Source organism: Phyllostomus hastatus, unplaced genomic scaffold (assembly GCF_019186645.2).
Source record: "Phyllostomus hastatus isolate PE091 unplaced genomic scaffold, TTU_PhHast_1.1 phas_scaffold_216, whole genome shotgun sequence".
In the NCBI taxonomy this organism is placed as follows: domain Eukaryota; kingdom Metazoa; phylum Chordata; class Mammalia; order Chiroptera; family Phyllostomidae; genus Phyllostomus; species Phyllostomus hastatus.
The window spans coordinates 8,789,323-8,816,172 of record NW_025334018.1 but is presented as its reverse complement, the minus strand read 5'-3'; the positions used below and the strand labels follow the sequence as shown (position 1 = coordinate 8,816,172).

The following is a 26,850-nucleotide window of genomic DNA, read 5'->3' as shown; positions in this document are numbered from 1 at the left end:
AGTAAAACAGAATCCAGTGGAACCTGTGAAATGCTGCTGCCCGAGAAAATCAACATTTGCCCAGCAAGGAGGAGCATGCCCTCACAACTAACAGTCATTTGGCCGGAGTCAGGAAACAGCAATGAACTTGGGACAAGAATGGTGGTTCCACATTCTAATTTCCAGTGACCAGGGTGTGCTGCAAAGTCTCTCCTCTCCCTTACAATCCTCACAAATGCCCAATGCCCAACAGAGATAAATGGCAGAAGAAAAGTGTCACACTAAAGATACTGGACTCTGAATTAGAGAGAAAACTACTGGAAAGAAAGGAGGGAGGGTTAAAGAAAGGGACGGGGGAGAATAACTATTAGTCTGTGGTAGAGGTTATAAAAAAAGAAAACAATAAAATCAAGCCACAAAAGCAAGAGGGTTTTCAATTTTAAATAATAATTTCAGTTTTTTGAAGTGGTAGGCCTCCTTTTAGGGAGAACACATACATAAAATCACCCGTTTTGTAAAGCTGTTGTCTCTAATTTCTTCCCTGGCTAGAGCCATCTCTTTCTGAGATGTTTCTGGCTGTGGCTTTCGCTATGCTTCTCAGAAAAGGGATTGTTTTTTGGGGTATCTAAGCATATGCCAAGAAAGTCTGTGAGATCTGTGTAAATTGTTTTTGAGAAGCAGTGAAAACTCCAAAGGAAACATAAAGAGAGAAGGTTTACCTGAGGTGCCTGGCTGGCAGTTGCACTGATAGCCATTTACCAAGTCGATGCAACGGCCCTCATTCAAGCAAGGGCTGCTGTAACATTCATCTATCTGGTCACTGCAGATGGCGCCCATGTATCCGGGGTTACAGATGCAGGTGTAGGAATCAATCCCGTCCTGACACTGGCCATGGTGGCAGGGATCAGGGTCACAGTTGTCAATGTTCTCCTCACACAACACACCAGTGAATCCTTGGAAGGAATTTTACCAAGAAGGATTAAAAACCAAAGCAGATACTCCACACCTGAACATAAATGTAGCTACATTCACTTATCCCCGTATCTCCCATGCCTTAATTCATAGTGCAGGATTGATCAGCTGAAACTGACTATTTGCACTGATTTATAAGGCAGGCCTAGAGAGCTGTACTTAAAAAAAAGTTCTTTAAATTGAATGTGTAGAATCCAAGTATCTTTTTCTAAGTGATCAATGCTTTCATCGCAGAAATGCTTTAACTGAATCTTCATTCCTTATTGGGCTTCATGGGGAATAGCTCTCAATATTTTTCCTATATTTATTTACCTCCACATTCCTTTCCTCCCAAACCTAACATATACGTAATGTAAGAAAGGTTTCATAAACCTTATCTTCCCAATTCTGACTTTAGAGGACAGAGAACTCCCCTTTATTCCTCTCAACTTCTCCCAGAATATTATGCATATGTACTAAGCTTTTAATAAATACTTGCTGAGTAAAATGAACAAATTATAAACATTGAAATGAAAAAGGGACAAATAAAAGCTCCTTCATGCAACATTAAGTCTCTTCTAGAAGACTCCTGTAAGGTTCTCCTCCCTTTTAAACATGACTTCAAAGTTTTTCAACTTCTCTCTCGTGAATGTTATTCTCCCTGAGCAGTATCTGGCCAGAGGAGGACATAACCTGGAACTTCTCCAGCCAGAGACAACAGTTCATGAAGAAAGAAGGAAGTTTAAGACTAATCCAAGTAGGCATAATTAAGTGGTAATGTTCTAGTACTACTAAAATATTGTTTATTTTTGTGACATAGTTTGCTTCTCTGTGACCAGAAAGAAATGCACATAATGTTCAAAAGTATTTAAGAACCTATTTTCTAAAATAAAAAAAGTCTTAAATTATATTCCTAATTTCTTTCTCTCAGCAGTGGGATAAAAAATAGATTGAAAAATCACCTTTTCTAATAATTTCTACTCCTTTTCTACAATATTGGTGTGTGCAGAAGCAAATGAGTAATAGGGGATATTTGGCTCATTCAGATCACTCCCAACTGGGAAATGTGGCCACAGATCAGAAATGTAGAACACTTATAAACAGATTATTTTACACTCTAATAGCAGAATTCAGGAAAGAGTACACAAAGTTCCCCAGACAGAGCTCTCGCACCTGTCCAGAGACACACCTGACTCTCACCACATGATTTGTGTTTTAGACAGAAAACCTCTGCACTTGCACACAATTGCCCTTAGATTTCTGGGCCTCTGTTCAATCACTTGACTCAAGAAACACACTGACAGACCTCCTGTTGAGAAGCCCCAGTGAAAAATAGCTTTCAAATGGAATTCTTCCCTTTCCCAAAGGAGTAAGTCAAGCCAGCTGGAAACTTACCGCTGCCAAAATCTGTCCCAGAAAGACATGGACACCAAATGGAAATGCCCAGGCCAGACCACTATTGTGAAGAAGGAGGCAGGTGTTGTAGAAGGAAACAGTGAGAGAGCAACAAAAAATATGCTGGAAGAAGATATTTCAACACAGAGCAGCCCTGTCAGTGGACTGGCCTGGAAGAGTAACTGGAAGAGGATAGTCTCGGCTGGACCTACCAGAGGAATAAAAGTGAGAAAAATCTTACCTGTGGCACACTGGCATTCATAGCCATTTGGGTGATCAATACACTTTGCCCCATTCAGACATGGAGTACTGGAACAGTCATCAATATCAATTTGGCAAACTGGCCCGGTGAAACCTTAAATGGGGACAGTGATGACACAAGACAAAGGATTATCCGATGTCCTCCTTTTTATGAAATGATGCTCAAGAAGTGTTAGGATAAGTTACTCACAGGGCTTATACCAAAGGGTTAACAAAAGTAAAAATATTCTCTCCAACAGTTAACTAGGATGATTGGGTGAAGCCCAGGGCATCAACCCGTGAGTCTCCATGTCTGTTTCTTCTCCTTGCATATTTCACCTTCTACTTAAAATAGGGATTGAATGGTTACAGGTGAAGCACTCCAACAAATGAGTGTAGCACCAGAGGAACTGGGACCTTCTCTCAGAAAACAGTGAGAGATGCTACAGTGTATGGTAGAAAATTTGGCATGTCTTCAACAATAGCTTTGGGGAGCAAAAGGAGAGGCAGAGCATTCTTTCAAAAAAAATTGACTTTTGTCTGTTTCTGACTCAGAGGTGAAATGTCTAAAAATAATAATCTCACCAATGGGCTTCAAGACTATGACCCATGGGGAAAAATAAAATCCCGAATAGCCCAAAACTAAGGCCTCTATGAGATATGAACTTTCTGAAATATACACACAGACAGAGAGGTCATGGGCCTTTCAGAGTAGACTTGGACTTCTAGTCACAAAGGATTTGAAAAACACACTAGCTGAAACAAATTCCCCATTTCTGTACACACACTCTCCTATTCTGAAGTGCTCACTTTAATGACTTCCTCATGTACAGCCCACACACATTCTCTCCCTTCTCCCTCCCTGTGGTCAGTCAGCTTTGTGCTTTCAAGGACAACAGGGGCAGGTGTGGGCACTTACCAGGCGGACACAGACACTGGAAGCGATTGACTTTATCCACGCACTGCCCATTGTTCACACAAGGGTTGCTCTGACATTCATTTATCTCCAGTTCACAATGCACACCTTTGAAACCTGAACAAAACAGACCACACAAGTGGCTTAGAGAGAGAGAAAGGCATACATAGTCCAGACAAGAAAGTCCAAACTTGCAAAGATGATGACATCCTCTATGAGCATGAACACTTCTGCAGAGGACAAAGGGGACTGTGCCATGACAGTGACTGTTCCATCACACAGGGGAACCCCCTGGGGTATCCCTGTCACTGTGAAGAGGGGGAAGAAGTTACCTCCAAAGACACTGGTATGATCTAGCATGCCAATGAAGACAGTGCCATTATTCTCTCACCAGTCCAGGCTTTGCTTTCAGGACAGTGCCAGGCCCACAGCATCCCCTCTGCTTATTCCTAAAGACCAGCTGAAGTGGAGATATTGCTGCTCTCAGGGTGTAAGTCCAGGTCAGGAGGGCCTCTCAAGGCTAGAGCGTCTAGCATCATTAATGAGGCAAGCAGCCACTGTCAGCCACCCTTGTGACCTGGACTAGCTGTGCTCTCTGAGAGTTCAAGGAATGGTCTCTGCAGAAGAGCTCCAGAATACAACTAATTAGTCATGTATACATGACTCTGGGTAAATGGCAGGTTCCTATATAATTATGGATAAAATTAATTTCTATAAATGATATGGCATGGTATTTGTAATACAAAGGGAATCAGGAAAGCTGGCTATTTGAAAGATTCTGATGGTAAATGCTTTATTAAATTAAAGAAGACTTGCATTAAAACATTCACTTCTAAAGTTTTCTGAGTTTTGACATAATGGGCTTGCTTAACTGGGTCTTCATAGCTCTAAGAATTCTAGCACTTCCTCACTCCTTAAAAGTCCCTTGGCTGGGAGCCCCATCATTACTGGGAAGGAGATGATGACAGAGGTCACAGAATGGCCACATATCCTGAGTGTTCCACCTAAGAGAAGCACAGGTGAGTGCCTCCTGTCTGAACACCACACACAGACGGGCCCAAGTACCTGGCATGCACAGACATGTGAAGCCTCCGATCTTATCCAGACAGGTGGCATCATTCTGGCAGGGGTCTGAATGGCACTCATTGACGTCCATCTCACAACGGGGCCCCGCATACCCTTTCAGACACTCACAGTGGAAGGCACCATCCGTGTTCACACATTTTCCCCCGTGCTCACAGGGATTGCTATTGGCTGAAAGAGACAAGAACCAATTACAAGAATCAAAGCACTTGATGGAGAGTTTCCACAGATGTGGACTACAGATGCAGGTCTGATTGTTATGAGCGTTAGGGCCAGGCATGTAATGGTCTGCTTCTCAATTTCCTATTTTCTCTGTAATAAGTTCAACAGGTAATAAAATTAGGGCAATCTCAAGTGTTGTGTGTCTCTGCTGCTCTTTTCCCCAAACCATTACTAACATATGGCTTTATATCAAGAGTTAAGTACAGACCATCCATATATTTCAATTCCCAAAATAGAATATATGATTACACTGAAAGGTTAGTTGTAAACAGTGGGCAGGTAACAAGAGATCTGAGGTTGGGGCAAACATGCTCCTAGTAAAAGGCGCTTCCATTGAAGTTCTTGCTAAGCACAACAGACACATGAGGAAGAGGAAAGTTTCCTCAAACTCACCCATGGCGCACTCATCCACGTCTTCCGTACAGTCAGCCCCTTTGTAGCCTTGTGGACAGGTGCAAATATACTGTCCATTCAGGGGGTTGGTATCACACAGTGCCCCCTTGTGGCAAGGATTGCTGATGCATGCATCATCCAGATGACACAAGAGACCTGTGGCAGGAAGAAAGAGAAAATGTCCCTACTTGGGGAAGAGTTGTCTCTTTTATGGAGGAGGGAAAACAGTATACTGGCTCATCAAAATCCACTATGGAGATTGAGGCAACCTCCCTTTGGCTATCCTACATGAGGAACATGCTGCCAAAAAAGGAGCTTCTGCAGACAACCCTGGTATCCTCACCCTAACCCTTGGCTGGACCTCTCCTCAAGGGTAGAGTATTCTATAGGCTATAAAGTGAGATGGTTAGATGACAGAGACAGGAAAAGGGCAATTACTTTCCTGTAGCACTGCCTGATTCAGCAAACAAAAATTGAGGATGCCTGGTTCAATAGTAATTTCCAAAAAACAATAAATAGCTTTCTAGTATATGTCCAAAATACTGCAAGCATCCTGTATTTTATTTGGCAACTTACTTTCCCAAATCATGCTACCTGGTGATTATGGGGCACCAGCATTTCACTAGCCTCAGAAAGAAAAAATAAAAAAACCAGTTCAACATCATCAGCCTATGCTTGGGCAGCCTTTTAATAATGTCAACATTCCTGGCTCAAGTGCCCTCAGGACTTTGAAGATATTACCAGGCCCCATGTTCTGCATAGTTCACATGGGAACTGGATTTTCCACTCTGCAATTAGCTTTAGAACAGGTAGCTAAAGCTTCTTCTACAAAGCTGGAGGTGGAGTTTTTGGAAAGGCCTAGATATGAGAATATTTCAAAATTGCTGGGCACACAGTTCTTTCACCTAAGCTATCTTCTTCCATCACATTCCTCCCTTCATTCTCTACTCCTAGAACCAGAAGCTGTTAAACTGAGAAACTACAGCAACATTAACTCTTAAGTCAGTAACAATCCTCCCTTAGAGGAATATTTCTATAGACACTGAGAGCTGAAATGCATTTAAATGCTTCTCTTCTGCCAACTCCTCCTGAGCAAATAAGTTATTTCTTCTTAATATGAAGTCCCTTCATCCATTTATTAGTAATTCTGTCTTAATTTCTGAGGTGTTTTTCAGCCTAAGATTTTAAGCTCAACAGATGCTTCCAAGGCAACAGTGACTTTCATTTTTCAGGATGAAACACTAAGGTATACAAGGTGAGATGAGAGCCAAAAGTGCCAAGGAAAAATACGAATTTTGTAGCACTTTGGCTAGCATTTACATTTCCAGAACAATCTCGAGCAATATCTCCCTACTGATGGTAATTAAAAGGACACTGCTACTAGATGAAAGAGAAGACAGAAATCCCGAATGCTCGTGGGCTCTGTCCCCCTGCTGGCCTTACCTGCCTTTCCTTCTGGGCACATGCAAGAGAAGGAGGCCACACGGTCAATGCAAGTGGAGCCTGCAGTACAGGAGGCGAAGGCACAGTCATCGACATTCATACTGCAGTCATCGCCACTCCAGCCATTAACGCACACACAGCCATAGCCTCCATTGCGGTTGGTACAGGTGCCTCCATTCTGACAGGCATTGGGTTGCAGCAGGCACTCGTCCACATCCTCTGTGCAGAACTGTCCTTTGGGGGGGAAAGCACTTTTGATTAGGACTCTTCAGTCTCAAAGGATCAGTACCATAGCAGCCCCCACACCTTCTTCTTCCTAATGTGCCTTCCCTGAAATTAAGGCAAGCAGAACTCACAGCAGATCAAGTTCTCACATTAATTTTAAGCCCACCTTGAGCCATCCAAATGACATTTATTCTAGGCAAATAACTTAAAGAGAGAAACGAAAGTTGCTATACCTAGAAACTCTGACACCACAAGAATTTAGCCAACCTATTAAAGAGAAGACAAGTTTTTTAGGCTTCTTGACTCAGTTAAATCCCTGGGACAATGAACATGTAACTGAGAAGAGTGAGAAAAGAGTCTAAAGGATGAGTAAGGAAAAGACTAATGAGAAGGAATGTAAAAGTCAAAATGTTACAGTAATTTTTCTGTATCTTGCCTATCAATGTTAGTAACCTGGTTATGATACTGTACAATAGCATTACAAGATGATGTTACCACTGAGGGAGACTTGGTAAAGTGTATTAATACCTTTAAGTGCACATGAAATTACAATGATCTCAAAGTAAGAAACTCAATGAAAAAAATGAAGGCCAGGGCAAGCAAAGGTAGATATAAGAGACTAAAGACAATAAAAGCCTTGGTAAAATATGGATGTGAAAAAACAAACCAAGATCATGAGATTGGAGGAAACTGTGCTCAGCCCGAGACATCCAAGCTTCAAGGATGCAAATGTGGAGAATAAGACACAGAAAGTCAACCCAATGTGACAGAAGATGGAAAAAAGATCAGTATGCTCTGTCTGAAAAAGAGCAAACTGGAGGATGATAAAGATGAAAGCAGTTCTGGACCTACTGCAGGTCACTATGACAGCAATGGATGGGGGACTAGGGAAAGGCTCCTGGAACCCATGACAAGAAAAAGAGTATCTTCAACTAAAAGCAAGGAATCTGTGATTAACAGCAGTGTAGTGTCAGGCCAGTTGAACTGTAAAACAAGTTGATGAATTGGTCTTATTGGAGGTCTTTTTAATACCAGTTTTAGAGAGCTATCAAAGAGAACTAATATTCAGGTCATTTGAATTCTCTAAAACACAAGTGGCTAAAACTAAAAAAAAAACCTCAAGGTCTCCTTAATTCTTTCTTTGTAAAAGAACTCAATAAATAATTTAAAAAGGTATTCTGTTGAAGAGGCCTCTTAATGAAAAAGCACATGACACTTATCCTCAGAAAATGCCAATGTTATCTCTAGTCCCCAAAATACCTAGCAGTAATTCAACTGGTTCAAGTAGTTTTGCAATGTGCCCATCTGTGTAGCCATCATGGCTAGTCAAAGCTAGTTGTGTCTAATCTAACCTAAGTGACCACCTATTCTTTACTTCCACTATTACACCATTCTTTACACTCATCATTATACCCATTACTACGGAACCAACATCATTCTATTGCACTTATTTAATTGTACATCTATCTCCCATCACTTGGCTGCACCCAGCCTCTGAGTTCAGAAGTATTTTTTGTATTTCCAGCTAAGACCCCACTGCCTAGGATGTCAAGATGGGTGTGTGTGCATCTCTGACCTCTGTGCTCAGCATCCCACTCCTGTGCTCCTCTTCTCACCCCACTTCTTCTATACATTTTTGAAGAAGCCACCATGTCTTTACATGATAATGCCCTCCTGATATAGGATGGGCATCTAAGACAAGTTACATATCGCTACGTCTTTTTCCAAACTTTTGGACTAGTGACACTTTGCCACATGGACCAAAAGGATGAAGTAGCCAGTCTACACAGAAGATGACAGATGAATCAGAAGTGCACAGAAAAGAATCACAGTCAAGTTAATGGTTCTAGTCGTTCCTGAAGCCCAACTGCTCCAAACCCTTTCAGGGGCACAGCTATTCTGAGAGATGTCCCTTGCAATGGGTTTCCCTAATTTCAGATGGGGATCTGTCCGTTGCAACCCACAGTATTAACTAATGCAGAGTGCATGAGTGAGTGCAGAAGTGAGTGTGTGCATTTGACTATGACTTCTGCCAGGGCAGGTAATGTCATTTTTGACAGCTTTGCTCCCTTACCACACTGACAGACATGCTACCTCAGATAGAGACAGATGTATAATTAGGATGTAGGTGGGATTTAGAAATAAAAACATGACCAAGGAGATGAAGAGTTGCTGTAACCTAGAAATTACTGAGAATCCTGTCTATTATGCTAACTAAAAAATATATATGCTACACTCAAAGCAAATGACATGCTGAATGTGAGCAATTTGGATGTTATTTTTCTTTTTGACTGGCTCCATGATAGTTCTGAGTATAAGACACTGTGCGTTTAAAAATATCTCATGTATTCTTTATACATTGTAATACCCAGACATTTAAATATTGTAGTAAGACAGACTAGGTAAAAAAAAAACAACAACACTTGGAATGCAAATTCGGCACTTGGGAAAGGAAACCAGAAGTCACTGATTGCCTACTATAAAGCAGGCATTGCTCTTGAGCTGTAACAAAAATTACATCGTTTGTAGTTGAAGAATTGGGCTCAGAGAGGTATAATAACTTGCCCAGTGTGTCTTTTCTGCACTCAAGTAGAGCTGGGATTTGAACTACCAGCTCTACCTGAGTGCAGAGCAGAACTACCTGATTCTAAAATTCTTAATGAAGACTTGTGATGTGATTCTCATCTTTTCAAAACCATCTCTGTGTGTCTCAAGTTCCCAAGCACACAAAGGCATGGGGAAGTGGAGAGGATAAAGAAAGTGGGAATTAGAATCATGACTCACACAATCTGATTACTGGAAAAACTTATGAGTGCAAATTACTATCTAAAAACCAAATGTATTTTCAGGTACAGTTCACTAACTTTTTGAATGAGATTGATTTTTGTATTGAAGTATTACTGAAGTATTAAGGTAGTATATCTCTTAGGTAGTGTTAGAGAAATCAAGTCCAGAGCCAAGGGCATGCTAGCTTGTAAGAACTTCCTACAGAATTGATCATTTTTCTCTAAGTTACAGGCACATTTCTCCAGAACAACATTCCTTCCCAAGCTCACTTCTGCCAGAATTTTTTCCCCTCCTAATTCCAATTCTATCAACCAGTTTTTTAATTCAGAAGGTAGAAAACAGTAACCCAGGGGGGGCCACTACAGTTGCCTGTTCCAAAATTCCCAATGAAACATCTTCTAAGACACTGTGCTTCTTTCATGTTATTGCCCTCTTGGCACAGAAGGAAACCAATGCAGAGAGGCCTACGAATAAGAAATAAGGCTCAAGAAGGAGAGGGAAGCTTCCCAAGGTCAGAAACCAGTAAGTGAGAGCAGTGTCATTCAAACCCAGATCATTTTGACTCTAAATTTACTAACTTTCTACTGCAGCATAGTTAAGTGTACAGGATTTGATCCTAGGGTCTTAAAGCACTGAGAAGGCACAGAAGCTTGAAACAATTAAAGAACAGCCTTGTTAGAAATGAATAAAGGTCCCTAAATATTGAATATTGAAGCAGGAAAATTTCTTGGTGATCATCTAGAGATATTGGGTGCAATTTGCTCATTCAACTTTTCCCACTACATCCTGGGCTCACTGAGGGTGGTAAGGTTAGGACTTGAAGATATCAAAATGACTGAAGTGTATTCTTTGGCTGGAGTTTAAAAGGAAAAAGGTTGGAGATCATTTGAAGCTTGGAATTAGACTGAATTCTGAACTTGATACAGCAGGCAAAGGGAATTATGAGAGGTTCCTGGCTGGGGGAAGACAGGATCAAAATTGCCTTTAAAGACTAGTCTCCCAGTAGAATACAGGAGGGACTAAAAACAAATGGCTTTCAGTTACAGGGAGAGAAGGAGAGAGCACCAAGTTATGAGCGACCTAGCACATAAAAGCCTCTGGTGAAAAGGGACAGCTGTGTTGTTTCCATGCCTGACCACGCTACTAAATCTTCAATCCAAACAAGCCTCAGCATGTATCATCACCTGTCTCAACACACAAACTTTGCTGGTGAACTCCAAAATATACTGCACAAAGCTCAGTGAGGCAAGTTTTTGAGGGTATCAATTATCCCTCTTAGTAATTTCATCTGCTAGATATTATAGGCTACTGCCATTTAACACTGAAACTAAGGCCCCTCCCATTTTCTGTGTGTAAAAGAAAAAGAAATCACTTGTTTTTAGAAATTACCTTCTGTATTGCCACCATGAGTCTGGACTAACTTGGTATGAAATGTCACACCACCAAATCCTTTCCTCACACCTTAAACACTTAGAGCCTTCTGTAGCTACTGATAGTTTTCTGACTGATAGTTTTGCCTCATAAATTATCTCAAACACATGTCTCCCCTTCATGTATTTTATTCTAGCCATGAGGGCTTACTGTTGGTCCCTTACATTAACTTCCTTCCTATCTCAGAGCCTCTGCATATCTTGTTCTTTCCACCTCGGATATTCTCCCCCCTTGATTTATATGGCTAGTTACTTCTCATCCTTTGAACTCACATCCATGAAGGCAGGGACTGTGTCTGCCATTCACCTCAGCTAACAAGTCATGCACTGTACCAGACACTTGGTATCAGTGGTAAAATAGACCTTAGACCTAATCTCATGACTTCATTTTTACAGATGAGGCAACTAGGACCAGAGAGGTACAATGACTTGCCCACAGTTGCACAGCTAGCTGGAAGGAGAATTCGAAAGAGACAAAATTAAAAACAGAAATTGTGAGGTGCTAACAGCAGATTAATTTAGTGTTCAAAATGGGGAAGGGGACACTAAGCTGAGTGTTGAGGGGCAGGGCAGAATTGAAAACACAGGGAAGAGCAAAGTGCCTCAGTAGTGCTACTAAGGAAGATGACACTATTAACTCACCCTTAGAAAAATAAGTATGCTGTACTGGTTTTACAGGAGTAGCGTCACCTTCATAGTGATCTTTCTTATTGCCCCATCCTATTGTCTGGAAACTGTATAGTACATTATGGGTACAGCAGTGGCAGTAACTATGAAAGTGAGCCCAAGAGGACTACACTGAAATGGAAAACCATGACCCAGACCTCGTTAGCATCAAGCTCTAGCCCAGTGATCCATGGACCATTAAACAGACACCATTTGTGAGCTGCAATATGCTGGGATACAAACAGTTCGTTGTGGCTTCCTCAAGATACAATAAACAAACCATCAATCTGACTTGGAATTACAAGTGACTGGGAAGTAGGAGGAGGAGGGGGAAAAAAGAAAAGAAATGATCACTGAGCCTTAGCACTTTGGGAAGAAGCCCTCTACTTCCTAGTCATCTCTCAACTGTGAAGTGTGTGGGAAAAACTTTTATCACATCAATGGCCCTGTTAAGGGTCAACTCTTACTGCAACAACAATCACCACATGAGAACATATAAAAAAAAGAGTTTGGCTGGCCCTTGCCCTGACCCTGCTACCTCCTCTTCTGTGGTTAAATCAAGAGAATTCAGTCTCCAATATACCCTTCCAACCAGCAGTCACCCAAGCTCCTGAGTGGTGGAGTTTCATCTTTTCATTTCATATCAGAATATTCTTATAACTTCTGTCCTACAAAATCTCCTCCTCTAAACAGATTTTTCCATTCCACTGATGGAGTGAAAGAACAGAGGGCAAGATTAACCATTATGCTGTCAGCTGGGATGAAAGCTGGTTGAACATCCTGTATAAATACAGGAGTCCACACATGTACACAAATGCACAAGCACGAATGTATATACAAGGCCTGGGGTATACAGTGGCTAAGGGGATAATGTGAGTATGGGTGGGGGAATTCATGTATGGATAAATGCAAGAATTGCAGTGAATGTGAATGTTGCCACTACTCACAGATGCCATCACCTTTTTTCCAGACTCCTCAAAAGACTGCTTTCCCTGCATCCTGGTCAATAAATTTCCTAAAGAGTCACCAGAATGATATCAACATGTACAGTGGACTTTGCCACTTGCTTGTTCAAGCCCTTTGATGATTTCCATTATACTTAAGATAAAATTCTAAATCCTATCCTGGTTTTCTGCCTACCTGTCTAGTCTCTCCTTTTGAAACACTACTAGGTCTATCGCTTTAGCTTTTTTTCATTTCTCAAAATGATCACAATCTTTCCCCTCTCATCAGGGTCTTTGTACGTGCTGTTCCCTGTGCTTGCAACGCTCCTATCCCCACCTTTCTCTAACTAATTCTGACTCGCTGTCCAACTGAAATGTCACCTTCTCAAAGAGACAGTACCTACCAACCTCAAGCTCAGTTGTTTCTGCCTTTTAATATGCTCTGCTCTGCTGCTTTTCCTGAAGGCATTTATTACAGTTCAAAGTTTTAAAATAATTATTTGATTTATGTCTGTTTCTTACCAGACTGTAAGTTCCTTGAAGAAATGGGTGGTAGCTATTTACTTCATCAGTAAATCCCCAACATTTGCTACAGTGCCCAGCTAATAATATTTTTGAGTAGTATTCAAAAATATTTGCAAAACAAATGTTTATCTGCTCCTGCTTTCTCTTAAGTCATTCTAATCCCAAAATAATAATCAACTTCCAATTCATCTCCTTCACACCTTTAGGTTGTCTCTATTCTATGCATCATCCCTTTATCTACATCCACCAATCAATACACAAAACTTCTCATTCCAACCCCCTCTTTAGTTACTGAACTCCATCTAATTATACTACACAAAATTCATCTTGTCTTTTGACCCTAGTCCTTCAATGATGTCTCAAAGGTAACTCTACATTATTGTGAGTACCTTCCTTCTTCAACTGTAATCTAAGATTTCCCTAAAGACTATATCCCAGTCAACCATCTTGGCTGAGATCCTCTTCCAATTGCTTCCATCTGCATGAAGGTAAGTAGGTAAAGAATCCATGTTTTCTTTATTCCCTAATGCTGATACTAACTTCAAACAGTAAACATTTATTCATTAAGCTATTTCTAGGTACAAGACACCGTGTTAAGCACTTAATTGCAAATTTAATCCTCTTGTACAATTACTCCAGCTTTATAGATGTAGTACAGATGTAGAGGCCTGGTCTCCACTGAACAAAGACACTAAAGTATTTCAGGGAGGTAAAGAGAGCAACCCTGAAAGAACTCAGTAACAGCCCTCCTATTTGGAGGGGTGAGGGCAGGTCAGAAATGAGTGGAAAATGTAATGCCCGCATTTACTCATTTATTCAACAAATATGAACATACTATGTACCAGGCTTGACCTATACACACTGGGATTATAATGTTGAATAAAATAGTTGTGACTTTTACCCTGCAGAACTCATAGACAAATACAAGTTTTACAACCAAACAAACAATAACATAGGGCAAAAACTGCTCTAATAGACACATGTTGCCTCGGGAGCACAGACTAGGAGAATAGAGAAGAACTATATTGTCCAGACCAGTTGAGGATAATATGTTCATTGGCAAGCTACAATTATGGGACCTAATGACATCCCATGTCAAGGCAGTGTATTTTTTTGACAATTCATTTTCCGAGATTCTCCTTGAAACCACCTAAGTTTGCATTAACAACAATAATTTATCATACAAACATTAACAGTAATGGTAGCATTTAGCTCCATATTCTAAGGCCATAGTGGGCTCTTGCTTTAACCACTTCTAAAGTTCTTTTATCCATTTGTTTACTGCTATGTAATCCAAACCTAGATGACTCCCTAGTGCCTGAGACCACACAAACCTATAAAACAGACAGAGATAAATACAACAGAATATCTTGTGGACAGACTCAGAAATAGGCCATCTAATGTTACCTTAAAGTCAGAATGAGCTGCATTATAGCTGAATAAACTTTAAATTACTGAGAGTGAGAGAAAGACAGCGAGAGCAAGAAAGACAGACAGACTTCATATGTTACCCAGGTGGTGTAAGAGCCTGTATGTATGTGAGAGTTTGTGTAGGAAGGGAATGAGTGGAGCGCATTTCAGGCAGAAGGAAGTGTATGCGTATAGGTTTGAATAGGTTTGAGGAGATAACATGGCTCATTTGAGGGCATAAAAAAAAATCTGTGGGGTTCAATTACAAGGCATGCATCAGGGAGATATGGCTGCAGAGGGAGTTATATGCAGAGCCTTAGGACTCTATCCAAAGACAAGAAGGACTCAATGAAGTGTTTTAAGCAAAGAAACAACACAATCCAGTTTGTGTTTCAGAATGTCCACTCTGCTGCTCTGGGGAGAATGGACTGAACTCTATCTCACCCTTCCAGGTCAACAGCAATTTAAAACACTGGGGAGTTCCAGGGCTCCCATGGCCATTATAGCAACAAGTAAGTCGGTGGTGCATCTGGGGCAAATTCCAGATGCAGTAACACCAAAGAGCATCCGGGCTCAGAAGCTGTATGGTGAGCAATGGATGCTGCACTAATGCTGGACATTCAGAAAGCTAACCCCTGACACACAGAAGAAAGCAGCTCTAAGCTTTAGTTCCCCTGCCTGGAGTCCTGCGCTCTGGTTCTTTCCCCGTCCCAGGGCTGCTAGGCTGTTATACCAGTTTACATAAAGAACCCCTCACTCCACTGGGAGAAAAAACTAACTGCAGTAGGGGTTCCAAAGAGAATCAACATCCTCTTTTTCTGAGCAATTATTATGAGCAGATGGGAAAAATGGAAAAAACAACATGGACCTATGAAAACATTCTAAAAGATGGGGAACATACTATTTAAGATGTAGATGAAGAACATACTTGTGAAAAAACTCATTTACAGAAACTGAACACATTTTAGAAAGAACTGGTTCTATATTCTCAAGAAATTTAGGTACATATAGGTTCTAAAAAGAAACGGAAAATAATATAGGACACCAGACTCTGATGAAAGGAAGCAGGCTGAGAGAAAGGTAGAAAGAACCTGGTACAATGAGTAAATGTTATAAATAATATAAGTAATATAAAATACAGTTCAAATAAAATCACAATGAAAGCTACAAAGGACAAAACAATAAAGAAGCATAGATAAGTGTTATGAAGGAAAAATGTAACAAGTTCTCATAAAATGCAAAGAAAAAACCAGCAAGAGAAAAAATAGAAGAGAGAAGATTCCAGCCACAGAGGAGAATCACAACCTAATATAAAGGTCATAGGTGTTCCTGAAAACACAAAAACAAATGAAAAAGACAATATTTTCTGAGGTGAGAATAGAACTATGTCTGCAGATCCAAAGGGTTCAAAAAGTACTAGGATAAAATACCTATAACCAATTAGTTAAATCTTTAACCAATAGTTAAAGATTTGAGTTGAAAGAGAGGAGAGACAGAGGCAGAGACTGACTTCTCTGGGACTTCCCTATGATACTCACATCTAGGAACCTGGTAGGATTAATTTATGACCCAAGAATTCAGTATCTAGGCAAGAGGCCATTTGTATATGAAGGCAACTAAATCAAAAGGTATTTTCCAAAAATCTAAGAGTTCTGAAGACATATCAACATGTAACTTCTGGAAAAAAATACTCAAAAATGTACTGATCTGATGGAAAAATATAAATCAATAAATAACTCAGGAATGAAAAGGTTGTGATATAAAAGTACTAATAGTTAACAGAAAGCAAGTTACACAAAGAACTAAGCCTAAAACCTTATATATTGGATTATAAAACAGTGTAAATATCAAGAATAATTTTTAAAGAATATGTATATGATTTTAAAACTCAATAGTAACTATACTATAATGTAAATTTTTAAATATCAGATCATATAAACAAAATCTGGAGAGCAAAGAGACAATATTCCTCATCCTACAGAAAAGGCAATTAGTATACTGTTTAATTTTGACATTAAAAATATAGATGGATTCAAATCCAAATTTTTCTAAACATGTATACCTTTAAAAATAAAAAGTACACTAAATACTGTCATTTAAATCACCTAACCTCTATCTGTTGTCCACAAGGACCAATTTCCACTTCCTCAAATGACTTAAATACACGGCTTACATTCCTCTCACTCCTTCCTCCCTTTCTCCTCTGAAATCAGTATCTGGTTTGAGAACCAATAAGGTCATCTAAGCCAAGAGTTCTCACTTTTCTCAACTCAACTGACCTCCACATGTGCTGCATATCACAAACATACTCACATTCTGGATCTCACTATACAACATTCACTGTTCCAATTTCGAGATCTCAAACTTGGTACACTCTATGCTTCCCATCTTCATCCCTTCCCATTCCCAACAACCATTTCACCTAATTTATCCCCAAATAAAACTTGTAAAAGTGAGCCCCTCCTAAATAACCCAGTTCATTAACCAGTCCCCTTTCTAGCTGTCTTAATCCTTAGTCTAGCCAAGGATCTAGGTGGGTCACATAAATGAAGTTCCTGTCCTATGACTCCAGCCTTGCATCTCCCTCTCTCCCTTCTCCAGCAGAACAAAATGTTGAGTAAGGGACTATGCCCACTCCCCCACTTCCTCCTTCCTCATCACTCATTTTCTTTTTAACCCCTGCAATCCGGTCTCTTTCTCTCCTTTATATTGAAACCACATTTCAGAAGATTTTTGAGGACTTAAAAAAATTCTGATGAACTCTGTGCAATTATTCTTATTTGATTCTCCTGGTTGTCATTGATTCAATAATCATCATTTGTTAAAACTGGACCTGGGAATGCCAAAATAAGTAAGACCAGTTTCCCAATCCTCCAGAGGCTAAGAGTCTAATAGGCAAAGCAAGCATATAAACCAGTAAGAGCAGTAAAATATTACAGGAACTACCAACAGAGGTGTGTAGAGTTGAGTTAAGGGCACAATCTTGAAACACACCCCTGACTCAGGGATGCTCTAATGGTAAGCTGCTTCCCAACTCTCATACATCCCCTTTTCTCATCCTCCTCCTTTGGATCCCTTTCCTCATTCATTTTCTTTAGTGCAGAAATTCCTCACAGTTCAGGTTCTACCCTCCATTCTTCTCACTCCACACACTTTCCCTTACACACTTGATACATTCCCAAGGCAACCAAAAACAAAACTCAAGCTCCGAGTCTCTAGCCCCTACCTCTGTTCTGACTTCCTGGACCTTACTGCTAAATGTTTTTCACTTGGAAAACTTAACATCAGCTCTAGCCCATTTGTGTCAAAAGTCCCCATGTTCTCCCATTACTCAGATTCAAAACAGAAGTTAACTCTTCTCGATCTCCTTCCTTATCCAATCAAGTACTTAAATCGTTCCCAATTCCTATCTATCCTTCTTTCAAGCTCACACCCATTCATACTGTCTACCTCCTATTGTGGTTATGTAGACTTATTTCTTTCTGGTAAATTTGACCCTCCTTTAAAGATAGAAGGGTCAAATTTCTTCATGCCTTTTATGGCAGTCAGCATAGTATACTGAATATAACAGTTATTCAATAAATATCTGTTATTGAAGCCATCTTACAATCATTCTGTGGGGGCTTTGAAACCCATGAAGTGAAACTAGAACTTGCCTGGAATGTAGCCAAAGCCAGACACTGAGTCATGCATGGATGAGGACAGAAGAGATCCCTCAGTCTCACCTCCTGCACTTAGTGGGGAGCTCTACTAACCACTCACCCATGTTCCCACCAGTACAACCACTAATCAGCTCTGAGACCTCTGGGGTGAGGATGCTTCAGGTTAGCACTCTGGCAGTCTGCCCAACTGATAGCAAACTGAAATTGAGGCTGGAAGCAGAATTCCAGAAAACAGGCTTATTATCAAGACTTTACAACCCAGTTGACAGCAAAAAAAAACTGAAATGGGAGATGCATTTCCCCATTCCCCATGAAAAATGCAAATAAGGAAACTTCTACAGTCCCAGTTATAATGAAATAATTTCTATTCTGAACCAACAAGAGCAGAGAAGTGGTTGCGAGAAAAGCCTCATCCTAGAGAATAGTTTGTCACCAACTAGAGGCTAAATTGGAATAGGAGCATTTAGTTCAAAATTAAGTAACACCATAAAAAGACTCCATTTCCAGACAAGGAGCTCATGGAGCACCTCTGACAATATATGCCTTGCTGATTCATGTCCAAAACTTTTACTGAAATTGGAGCAACCAACAGCAAAGGGGACTTTAACCCCTTTGAGAGAAAGCTGAGAGAAAATGTGGTCAGTTTTCTTTCACTTATATCCACCTAATTTCCATTGTTCACTTCTGCTTAGTGTCCCAAAGCACTATTCCAAGCCCAAGCTGAAATTACAATTCTGGGTTAATAACAAGCACAGGAAAATAAATCATGTCTGCCCTAGGAGTGAACCCAAAACCAAAAGCTGCCAGAGAGGAATTTGTGAGTTGAGTTTAGAGGCAACTTTAATTCTGAAGGAAATGAACCTTTAAAAAGAAAATTCAAATAACAATCTACGTAGACAAAACATTAATCTATACTGCCTTAGTTAATTTGGGGGCCTTTCATAACTTTTTTTCTTAAGTGGATATCTGCCAAAGCAGAACTTCTTTCACAAGACGGCAGATGGCTTGGGGCCAAACACAGTAATCATAAAAACATTTGTGCTTGGGCTTCATCAGATCCTTAGGAGTACTTCTATTCTGTAGAGGAACCATCTCTATAACAAGATTCCAGTAAGAAAAGTAAATCATTGTGCAAACCCAATACCATTCTATTCTTCTACCTGGGCTTTAGTTTGTCCAGAACAGTGGAAGCTTTTGAAGGTATATACTATTACTAACCTAGATACCCATGTCAGGTAAAATGGTTCTGTGTTGGGCTAGAAAACAGTTCTGTCCACCACTGATGTGGAAACCACACCAGAACATGGCCACCATGCTATCCTCTACTGGAATCAACTCCAGGCCCCTCTACAGAGAGCTACACATATACCCTCTACCACTCAGGGTCAGACAGGAGACACCTACGTGGTAGCAGCAATGGTAATACCTACAGAACATCTCTGCTTCTAAAGTGGTGAATCCAATAGAAATATCTAAGAGACACAAGTGTAATTTTAAATTATCTGGTAGCACTTCAAAAAGGAAAAAAGCAGCTAGTAAAATTAACTTTAGTATTTTATTTTATTTAACTCAGTATATCTAAAACATCATTTTAGCATCTAATCAATATTTTAAAACATTATTAATGAGACATTTTACTTTTTTTTTAATACCACGTCTTCAAAATCAGGTATTTTATAATTGTAGCACATCTCAATTCAGACCAGTCACATTTCAGGTGCTGAATATCAAGATGTGGCTAGTGGCTACCATACCAAACAAGATAATCTAAAATGTTTTACAAGATAATTGTTTCTAAGTAAATGAAAAACTCAAAAAGCTTTTTATTGCACCATTTATTCACCCAATACCCCAATAAAGTAACTAAGAAATATTAGTTCCATGGATGGCAAATAAAGCCTTCCAAAAAAAAAAAAAAGGAAGCTGACTCATTTACCTCAAATCAAACCATAAATAGACTTGGAAAAATTCTGGTCATCCTGAAGTCTAAAATTTGCTACGAGAGACCAAGCCTTCTATGCATGTGTACATACAACATAGTAAGGCTCTTCTCACTAAAAGCACGGCAAATTCCTAAATCTTCATTTATTTCCAATTGATACTTATTTTTGTAGCTATAGAATCCCATCCATTCTTTTTCAGATAGCTGGCAACTTCATTCCCTTTCCTAGTATCCTACCCAACCCCTCTTTTTCTATTTTGTCAAAAGCCAGAGCAAACAGTTCATGCTTCAACTTTATAGCCAGAAATTCTAAAGGGAATTTTGAACAAAGATGTAATAAAGCTTTTTGGTATAATGAAAAAAACACTATACTGAACATAAAGCATTCACTTAATTTAACTTCTAATCTCAAAGTAACCAGGTAAATTTTTAAAAAGGAAAAAAAAACAGAGTAGATCATCATACCCTAAAATAATATAACTAAAAATTGAACTTTCAATCACTTAAAAAGAATCAAAGTTCTTAAAAATACAAATTAAAAAAAAAAACCCACAGAGTACATTTGTATAGGAAAAAGACCACAGATTGAGTATAAACTTGGAGTAAAATTAGGCTAGGTTCAAACCCTATCCCAACCGCTACATGTCTTGAGTAAACTGTTTAGCCCTTCTGATATTCATTATCATCTGCAAAAAGGGTATTTAATAAACTCTATCCCTAATACAGTTATTGCAAAGACTACATAAAATAAACATGGTAATTAGCACTGTATTTGGATGCTAGTGAACATTAGTTACTTCCCAGCCCCAGTCCTTTCTTTAACTTGTATAAGGTAGAAAATACTAACCTGAATTTACAGCTCTAATGCCAACAGAAATAGGAACCCTACACCCCAAAATTATCTTTCTATTCTTCTCGTAATGAGGTGGGGGCTGGGATGGTAAAAGTTCAGCTACATGCTACTGAGAACAAAGACCCCCCCTCTAACTTGGTACTTCCCACACCTCAATATTAGCACATAGCAATGCCAATATTAATGTGGTGAGTGTTATCACAGAGGACTGTAGGGGACAGTGATGAAGCCCAGAAAAGAACACTTAGCTCAGCCTGGAGAGATGTGAAAAATGTCATGGAAGGCTTCCTGAAGGGGGCAACCACTTAATCTGAGTCAGGCAGACAAAAATGGTGAGGACAAGAGGGAGAAGAGTGGAGAAGGAAAATCTAGAAAAAAAGGAATGGTATAAATGGAGACACAGGATGTGGTAGATACAGGAAACTGGAAACAGTTTTTATTGCTGGAATATGAAGTACTGTTGGATGTATGAAAAGCTTGGAGAAGCAGACAGGGCTGAGGCCAGGAAGGACTCCTGCACTCATACAAAGTGGAAGAGCCTTAGACTTTATCCTACTGGTGATGAGGATAGCAAAAAACAAGGTTGTCACTGGAAATCAAAGAACTGGCAGGAGAGAAGCAGAGGAAAGTACTACTTTGTGTGGTGAGAAACCAAAGGCTGAGGGTCACTTTAAATGACAGCAGATCAAAAGAAATAAACATTGCCACACTGAACTTACTCATCATTTTTGCCAGTTCTAGAAATACAAAAACATATGGGGGAAAACATCTTATAAGGACCTTCACAGAAAAGAGGTATTTATTAGACATCCTGTAGCAAGAAATTTTAGTAAAATATCATTTCACTGGGAAAGTTTTCCCCAAGATTGGGCCTTCCTAATTAATATCAAAGCAGGAAACTGAGTGTAGTATCAAAGAAAAACTGGCAATGAAATCACATTATCACTTAATCTTGATTGGCATCGGAAGCTTAGTACCACACGGAGCCACTCTGCCATACAGCAAGAGAGATGAGAATGGGCTCAAGTTCTAACAAATATCCCATCCTACCCAATGCCACTGTGAGAAACATTAAAAAGAAAAATTCAAATCTTTCCAGTTATTGTCATAAAATTAACTTCACAGTAATTTTTAAGTTGAAAAACAAAATGACTTTTGAAAATCCTACCCCAGAAATGGCAAAAGGTACAGAGAGCATGGCAGAAAGAGCAGAGGGTTGGGAGTGAAGTCCCAGGATCGAGACACCAAGAAGAAATTCTAGGGGAAGTCCAGTTGCAGGGGAACCCAGTGGGAAAGTATTAAAAAAGGACAGTTTAGGGATTAAAAGCAGAAATATGTGCCCTTTCAGGAAATCATGTTATTGAAGTTTTAAACTCTTTTAATCTTTTTGATTCATAGTCTACAGCTCTAAAAAGTACTCTAAATAATTAGCTGCTACAGAGGAGGAAGAGCAATTTGTAGCACTAAACACCAGGTAGTGTTGGCGGCAATCCAACATCAAGGCTTCTTTGCTAGGCGCCATCCGTCACTGGTACTGAGGTTTCTTCCTTATAACATAACTTATTGGGTTTCCATATTAAATTAATCAATTTCTCTCAAAAAGGCTTAGTTCTTAATCACTTAATTAGTTCTTAACTGTCTCCACTTTCAGTTAGATAAATAAACAGAAACTGGATCCAAACATCTGCATAAGATCAACTTAACTTTCAAACAGAAGTAGAAAATCTGCCTAAGACAATATCAGAAACTTCCAAGAGGTTGTAAAATTAAGCAAACAACTCTTCTACTTTCAGAGGCAAAAATAACTGTTTTTGTCCTACGCACAAAAGGATACAAAAAAGAGAAAAATAAAAACATAAATGAGTGTCATAAAAATGTCATCAAGAGTACCTGCTCAGCCCTTTGCATAATTATAGGACACAACAATAAGATGAGACGGAGTTCTGTCTGTGAAAAAGCAACAGCTCTGAACTCTTAAAGTCTCTATAATTTACTTTTACTTTTTTTAAGTTAGAAGAGGAGTATTCTATTAGCCTTTTCTTATAATTATGATTATTCTTTGACACTACACCAAAACTTGACAAGTTGTAGTTTCCTTTTTCCAGCTTTAATGAGATATGATTGACATATAAAATTGTGTAAGTTTAAGGTACACGATGTGATTATTTAATATACATATATACTACAAATAATTACAATAAAATTAGTTAGCACATCCATTACCTTACATAGCTACCATTTGTATATGTGTGTGGTATATTTTTGCATTTAAGCATGTTCTTTTCCTTTCAAATATTTATTATGCATCTACCACATTCCAGGCAATGGGCAGTGCTTCCCAGACAACCTCAGAGTCTGTCAATAATGCTCTTTTCTCACATCTGCCACAGCACCTAGCACAGGGCTGAGTTCAGAGCAGCTGTCCAATAAATACCTGTGAACATTTTTCTTTATATGAACACAGGAGAACCTAAAGGGTTAGCACAATGATCTAGCACAGAGACCCTTGCGAAAGGTGCCTACTTCAATTACAGCCTGCTTCTGGTTACCAATCTTTGCCCCTCATCCTGGTTTTAGCCACACCGTACATACCTGTCCACTGAGGGGGGCAGCGACAGTTGTAGGTATTGACCCCGTCCACACAAACCCCTCCATTCTGACACCTGTGGTTAGGGCAGTCATCAATATTCCGCTCACAGGTGCTGCCTTCAAAACCTGGTAAGAGAAGAACATGTGAAAATGATGAATTCCATACAGAAGAAATAATCTTCTCTTCTCCCGCAGGACATGATCATCAGAAACCTACTTCATTATTTTAGTTCAGTAGCTAGAAGCTGGTCAACCCAGTACTCACTGTATTGAAAATCCCCCAGTCTTCCGCGTGCTCTTGCCTCAAGCATAGCTAGACAGTTAAAGTGACTCATTATGCCAATGACATGCTTTCACAGTTACCTCACAAATTTCATGAAATAAAACGCAGTGAAAGCAAATTTCTATTTGGGACAGCAAATCACTGGTTCTTAACAAAGGTATTAAATTTACCTCTCAGCTCCATGCTAGGTTAATGAGAACAGATAAAAGATTATCTAATTAGATTTAAATTTATTTTTTCCCCTTGGGATTATTGTTTGGGAAAACTAGGTGGGGGTGAAGGGCATAAGAAAAATATTAAAGTCTGAAGATATAAATCAAGTTCCAACCTCACTACCTATAAGCTGCTTAAGACATGGTAAATTCCTAACTCTGAATCAGGGGTGTCAAACTCATTTTCACCAGGGGCCACATCAGCCTCGCAGTTGCCTTCAAAGGGCCGAATGTAATTTTAGGACTGTATGAATGTAACTACTCCTCAACAGTTAACCGAGAGCTCGGTGGTGCTGCCGGCTGGATAAAACAAGGTGGAAGACTGGATTCAGCCCTCGGGCCTTGTGTTTGCTACCTGTGCTCTGAATCAACTTCCTTATTTGTAAAATGAGGTTGACTCCACCTGCCTGGCCTGCCTTTCTAGGTTGTTATAAGTGCCACATCACAAGTAAATGCAATATAAATATAAAAAACTATCTGAAAATGCGGTAGTATTATTACTAAACTTCTCAACCCTTCAAATTCTTCACCTTTCTACTACATTTTATAGCTTTGCTTCCTTCCTCTTGATTTTCCCCTTTTATGAAAAATGAAACTAGCACATCAAATTTCACCCTAACTGCCCACAGTAATTTATATACTGGGCTTTTCCTTTTCTCTCTCCTTGCTACCTAATTCCTAAGCTACTAAGACAGAAGACTACCAGTTTCAAAATAAGAGAATGTTCACTAAATATTGTCCTATTTGAAATACAGTATGACTATGTACTTGGCCTCTTCAAAATGTCCCTTAAGGTTCCTGTGTCACACTCAAAACACTTAATGAGTCTTAAGGCACTGGGAAATAAGAATGAGTAAAAGAGACAGAGTCCCTGCTTTCAGGGCATTGACAGCCTGTGGGTGGGGAAAGACATCAATCACACCTTGCTTTATTCATTCCTTACCACAAGCCACTGTGGTATTCTCCACATCTGCTCTGTTACACTGGAACATGGCTGGTTTCTCTGAACACAGTGGCAGTCATGTAAATGAGTATAAATCAAATGGCCAAAATAATTTTCCAGACACCAAAGGAAATCACTTCATAGAAGATGGGAATAAGTGAAAGCTTGACTGAAGAGAATTCTGTTCCTCCCTGTATTTGGTACTCAAGCCATTCAGGCAGATGAATCACAAAGTAAGCTTGAGAAAGACTATGAAAAATTTTATAGACTCAGATTTTTAAAAAAACACTTGTCTTATTACTCATATATCTGTTTAATCCCATGAATGGGCTAAGTCAGAAAATATTATGATAAAGTGAAGGCAAATCTACAGATCTACCACAAGCAGCAGTCCTTGAACAAGAATGGAGGTTGGTCCCTAGTCCAGTGCTCTTAATGGAAACAATCTTTAGAAAAGTCAAAGATTCAGTTTTAGAGAGTGGGAAGGACATAGGGCTCCTGGCCCACCATTGTTAGAACCTGGGTGGTCTGGTGATGTTCTAGAACTGGTAATGATCATCCTCCCCCTAACTTGATCTTTCTGGTGACTAATACTACGTATTATTGACTAGGGTGTCAGGGAGATGATAAAGCCCTTGTAACCAAATTGAAAACTGCGACCCTGAATTTATATGAGTCAATGCTACAACTAACTGAATTCACCAACCACAGACAAATTAAGAAAGAAGCATTTCTTCATAACCACAACATATAAGAAATAAAATGTTTTCTTTTTATGACTGACTGACTGACTGTTTTTGAAGTAGTTCTTCCTGGCCAATAGGTTGAGAGCTAAGAAGAAGAGAGGTGAAAGCGTTAGTTCATGGGTAAAGCATGGCCTAGGTCCAACTCTCAGCCTCTCCATGCAATACCTGAATGAATATGGACATGATACTTATTTCCTCTCTGTGGAAATTAATAGGACCTACCTCAAAATGTTGTTGTAAAGATTAGATGAATTAGCCCTGGCTGGTGTGGCTCAGTGGATTTAGCACTGGTCTGAGAACTACGGGGTCGCTGGTTCAATTCCCAGTCAGGGCATATGCCTCGGTTGTGGGCCAGGTCCCCAGCAGGGGGCATGCGACAGACAACCACACATTGATATTTCACTCCCTCTCTTTCCCCCTCCCTTCCCCTCTAAAAATAAATAAAATCTTAAAAAAAAATTAGATGAATTAGATATAAAAAACACTTAATTCAATAAATGGTGCTGGAACAATTAAATATCAACATACGAAAGAATAAAGTTGGACCCTTTCCTCACACCATGCACAAAATTAACTCAAAATGTAGGAGTCAAAATTATAAAACTCTTGGAAGAAAACTCAGGATTAAATCTGTGACTTGAGCCAGGCAACGTTTTCTTAAATATAACCAAAAGCACAAGCAACAAAGGAAAAAAGCAGTATAGTTTGGACTTCATCAAAATTAAAAACATTTGGCCTTCAAAGGACACCATCAAGAATGTGAAAGACCACAAAATAGGAGAAAATATTTGCAAATCATGTATCTGACAAGAGGTTTGTTTCTAGGATATATAAAGAACTCTTAAAACAATAATAAAAATATAATATATATAATATGATAATAAAAAGACAACCCACTTACAAATGGGTAAGAGATCTGAATTGACATTTCTTCAAAGATAATGTACAAATGACTGGTAAGCACATGAAAAGATGCTTGACATCAGCCATCAGGGAAATGCAAATAAAAAC

At 39.5% G+C, this 26,850-nt stretch overlaps 1 protein-coding gene and 1 pseudogene across 1 annotated transcript in view; one reads left to right on the top strand and one right to left on the bottom strand.

Annotated features, from left to right (window-relative positions):
• NOTCH2 (notch receptor 2) overlaps positions 1-26,850 on the bottom strand; it is a 158,954-nt gene that overhangs the window by 52,248 nt on the left and 79,856 nt on the right. The window contains exons 5-11 of the mRNA XM_045817339.1: positions 23,659-23,781; positions 6,623-6,856; positions 5,180-5,335; positions 4,547-4,735; positions 3,485-3,598; positions 2,567-2,680; positions 699-932 (exon numbers count right to left, since the gene is read on the bottom strand). Of these exons, the coding sequence (XP_045673295.1) occupies positions 699-932; positions 2,567-2,680; positions 3,485-3,598; positions 4,547-4,735; positions 5,180-5,335; positions 6,623-6,856; positions 23,659-23,781 (1,164 nt within the window). The remainder of the gene's footprint in view (positions 1-698; positions 933-2,566; positions 2,681-3,484; positions 3,599-4,546; positions 4,736-5,179; positions 5,336-6,622; positions 6,857-23,658; positions 23,782-26,850) is intronic.
• LOC123804844 lies at positions 14,260-14,600 on the top strand (annotated as a pseudogene).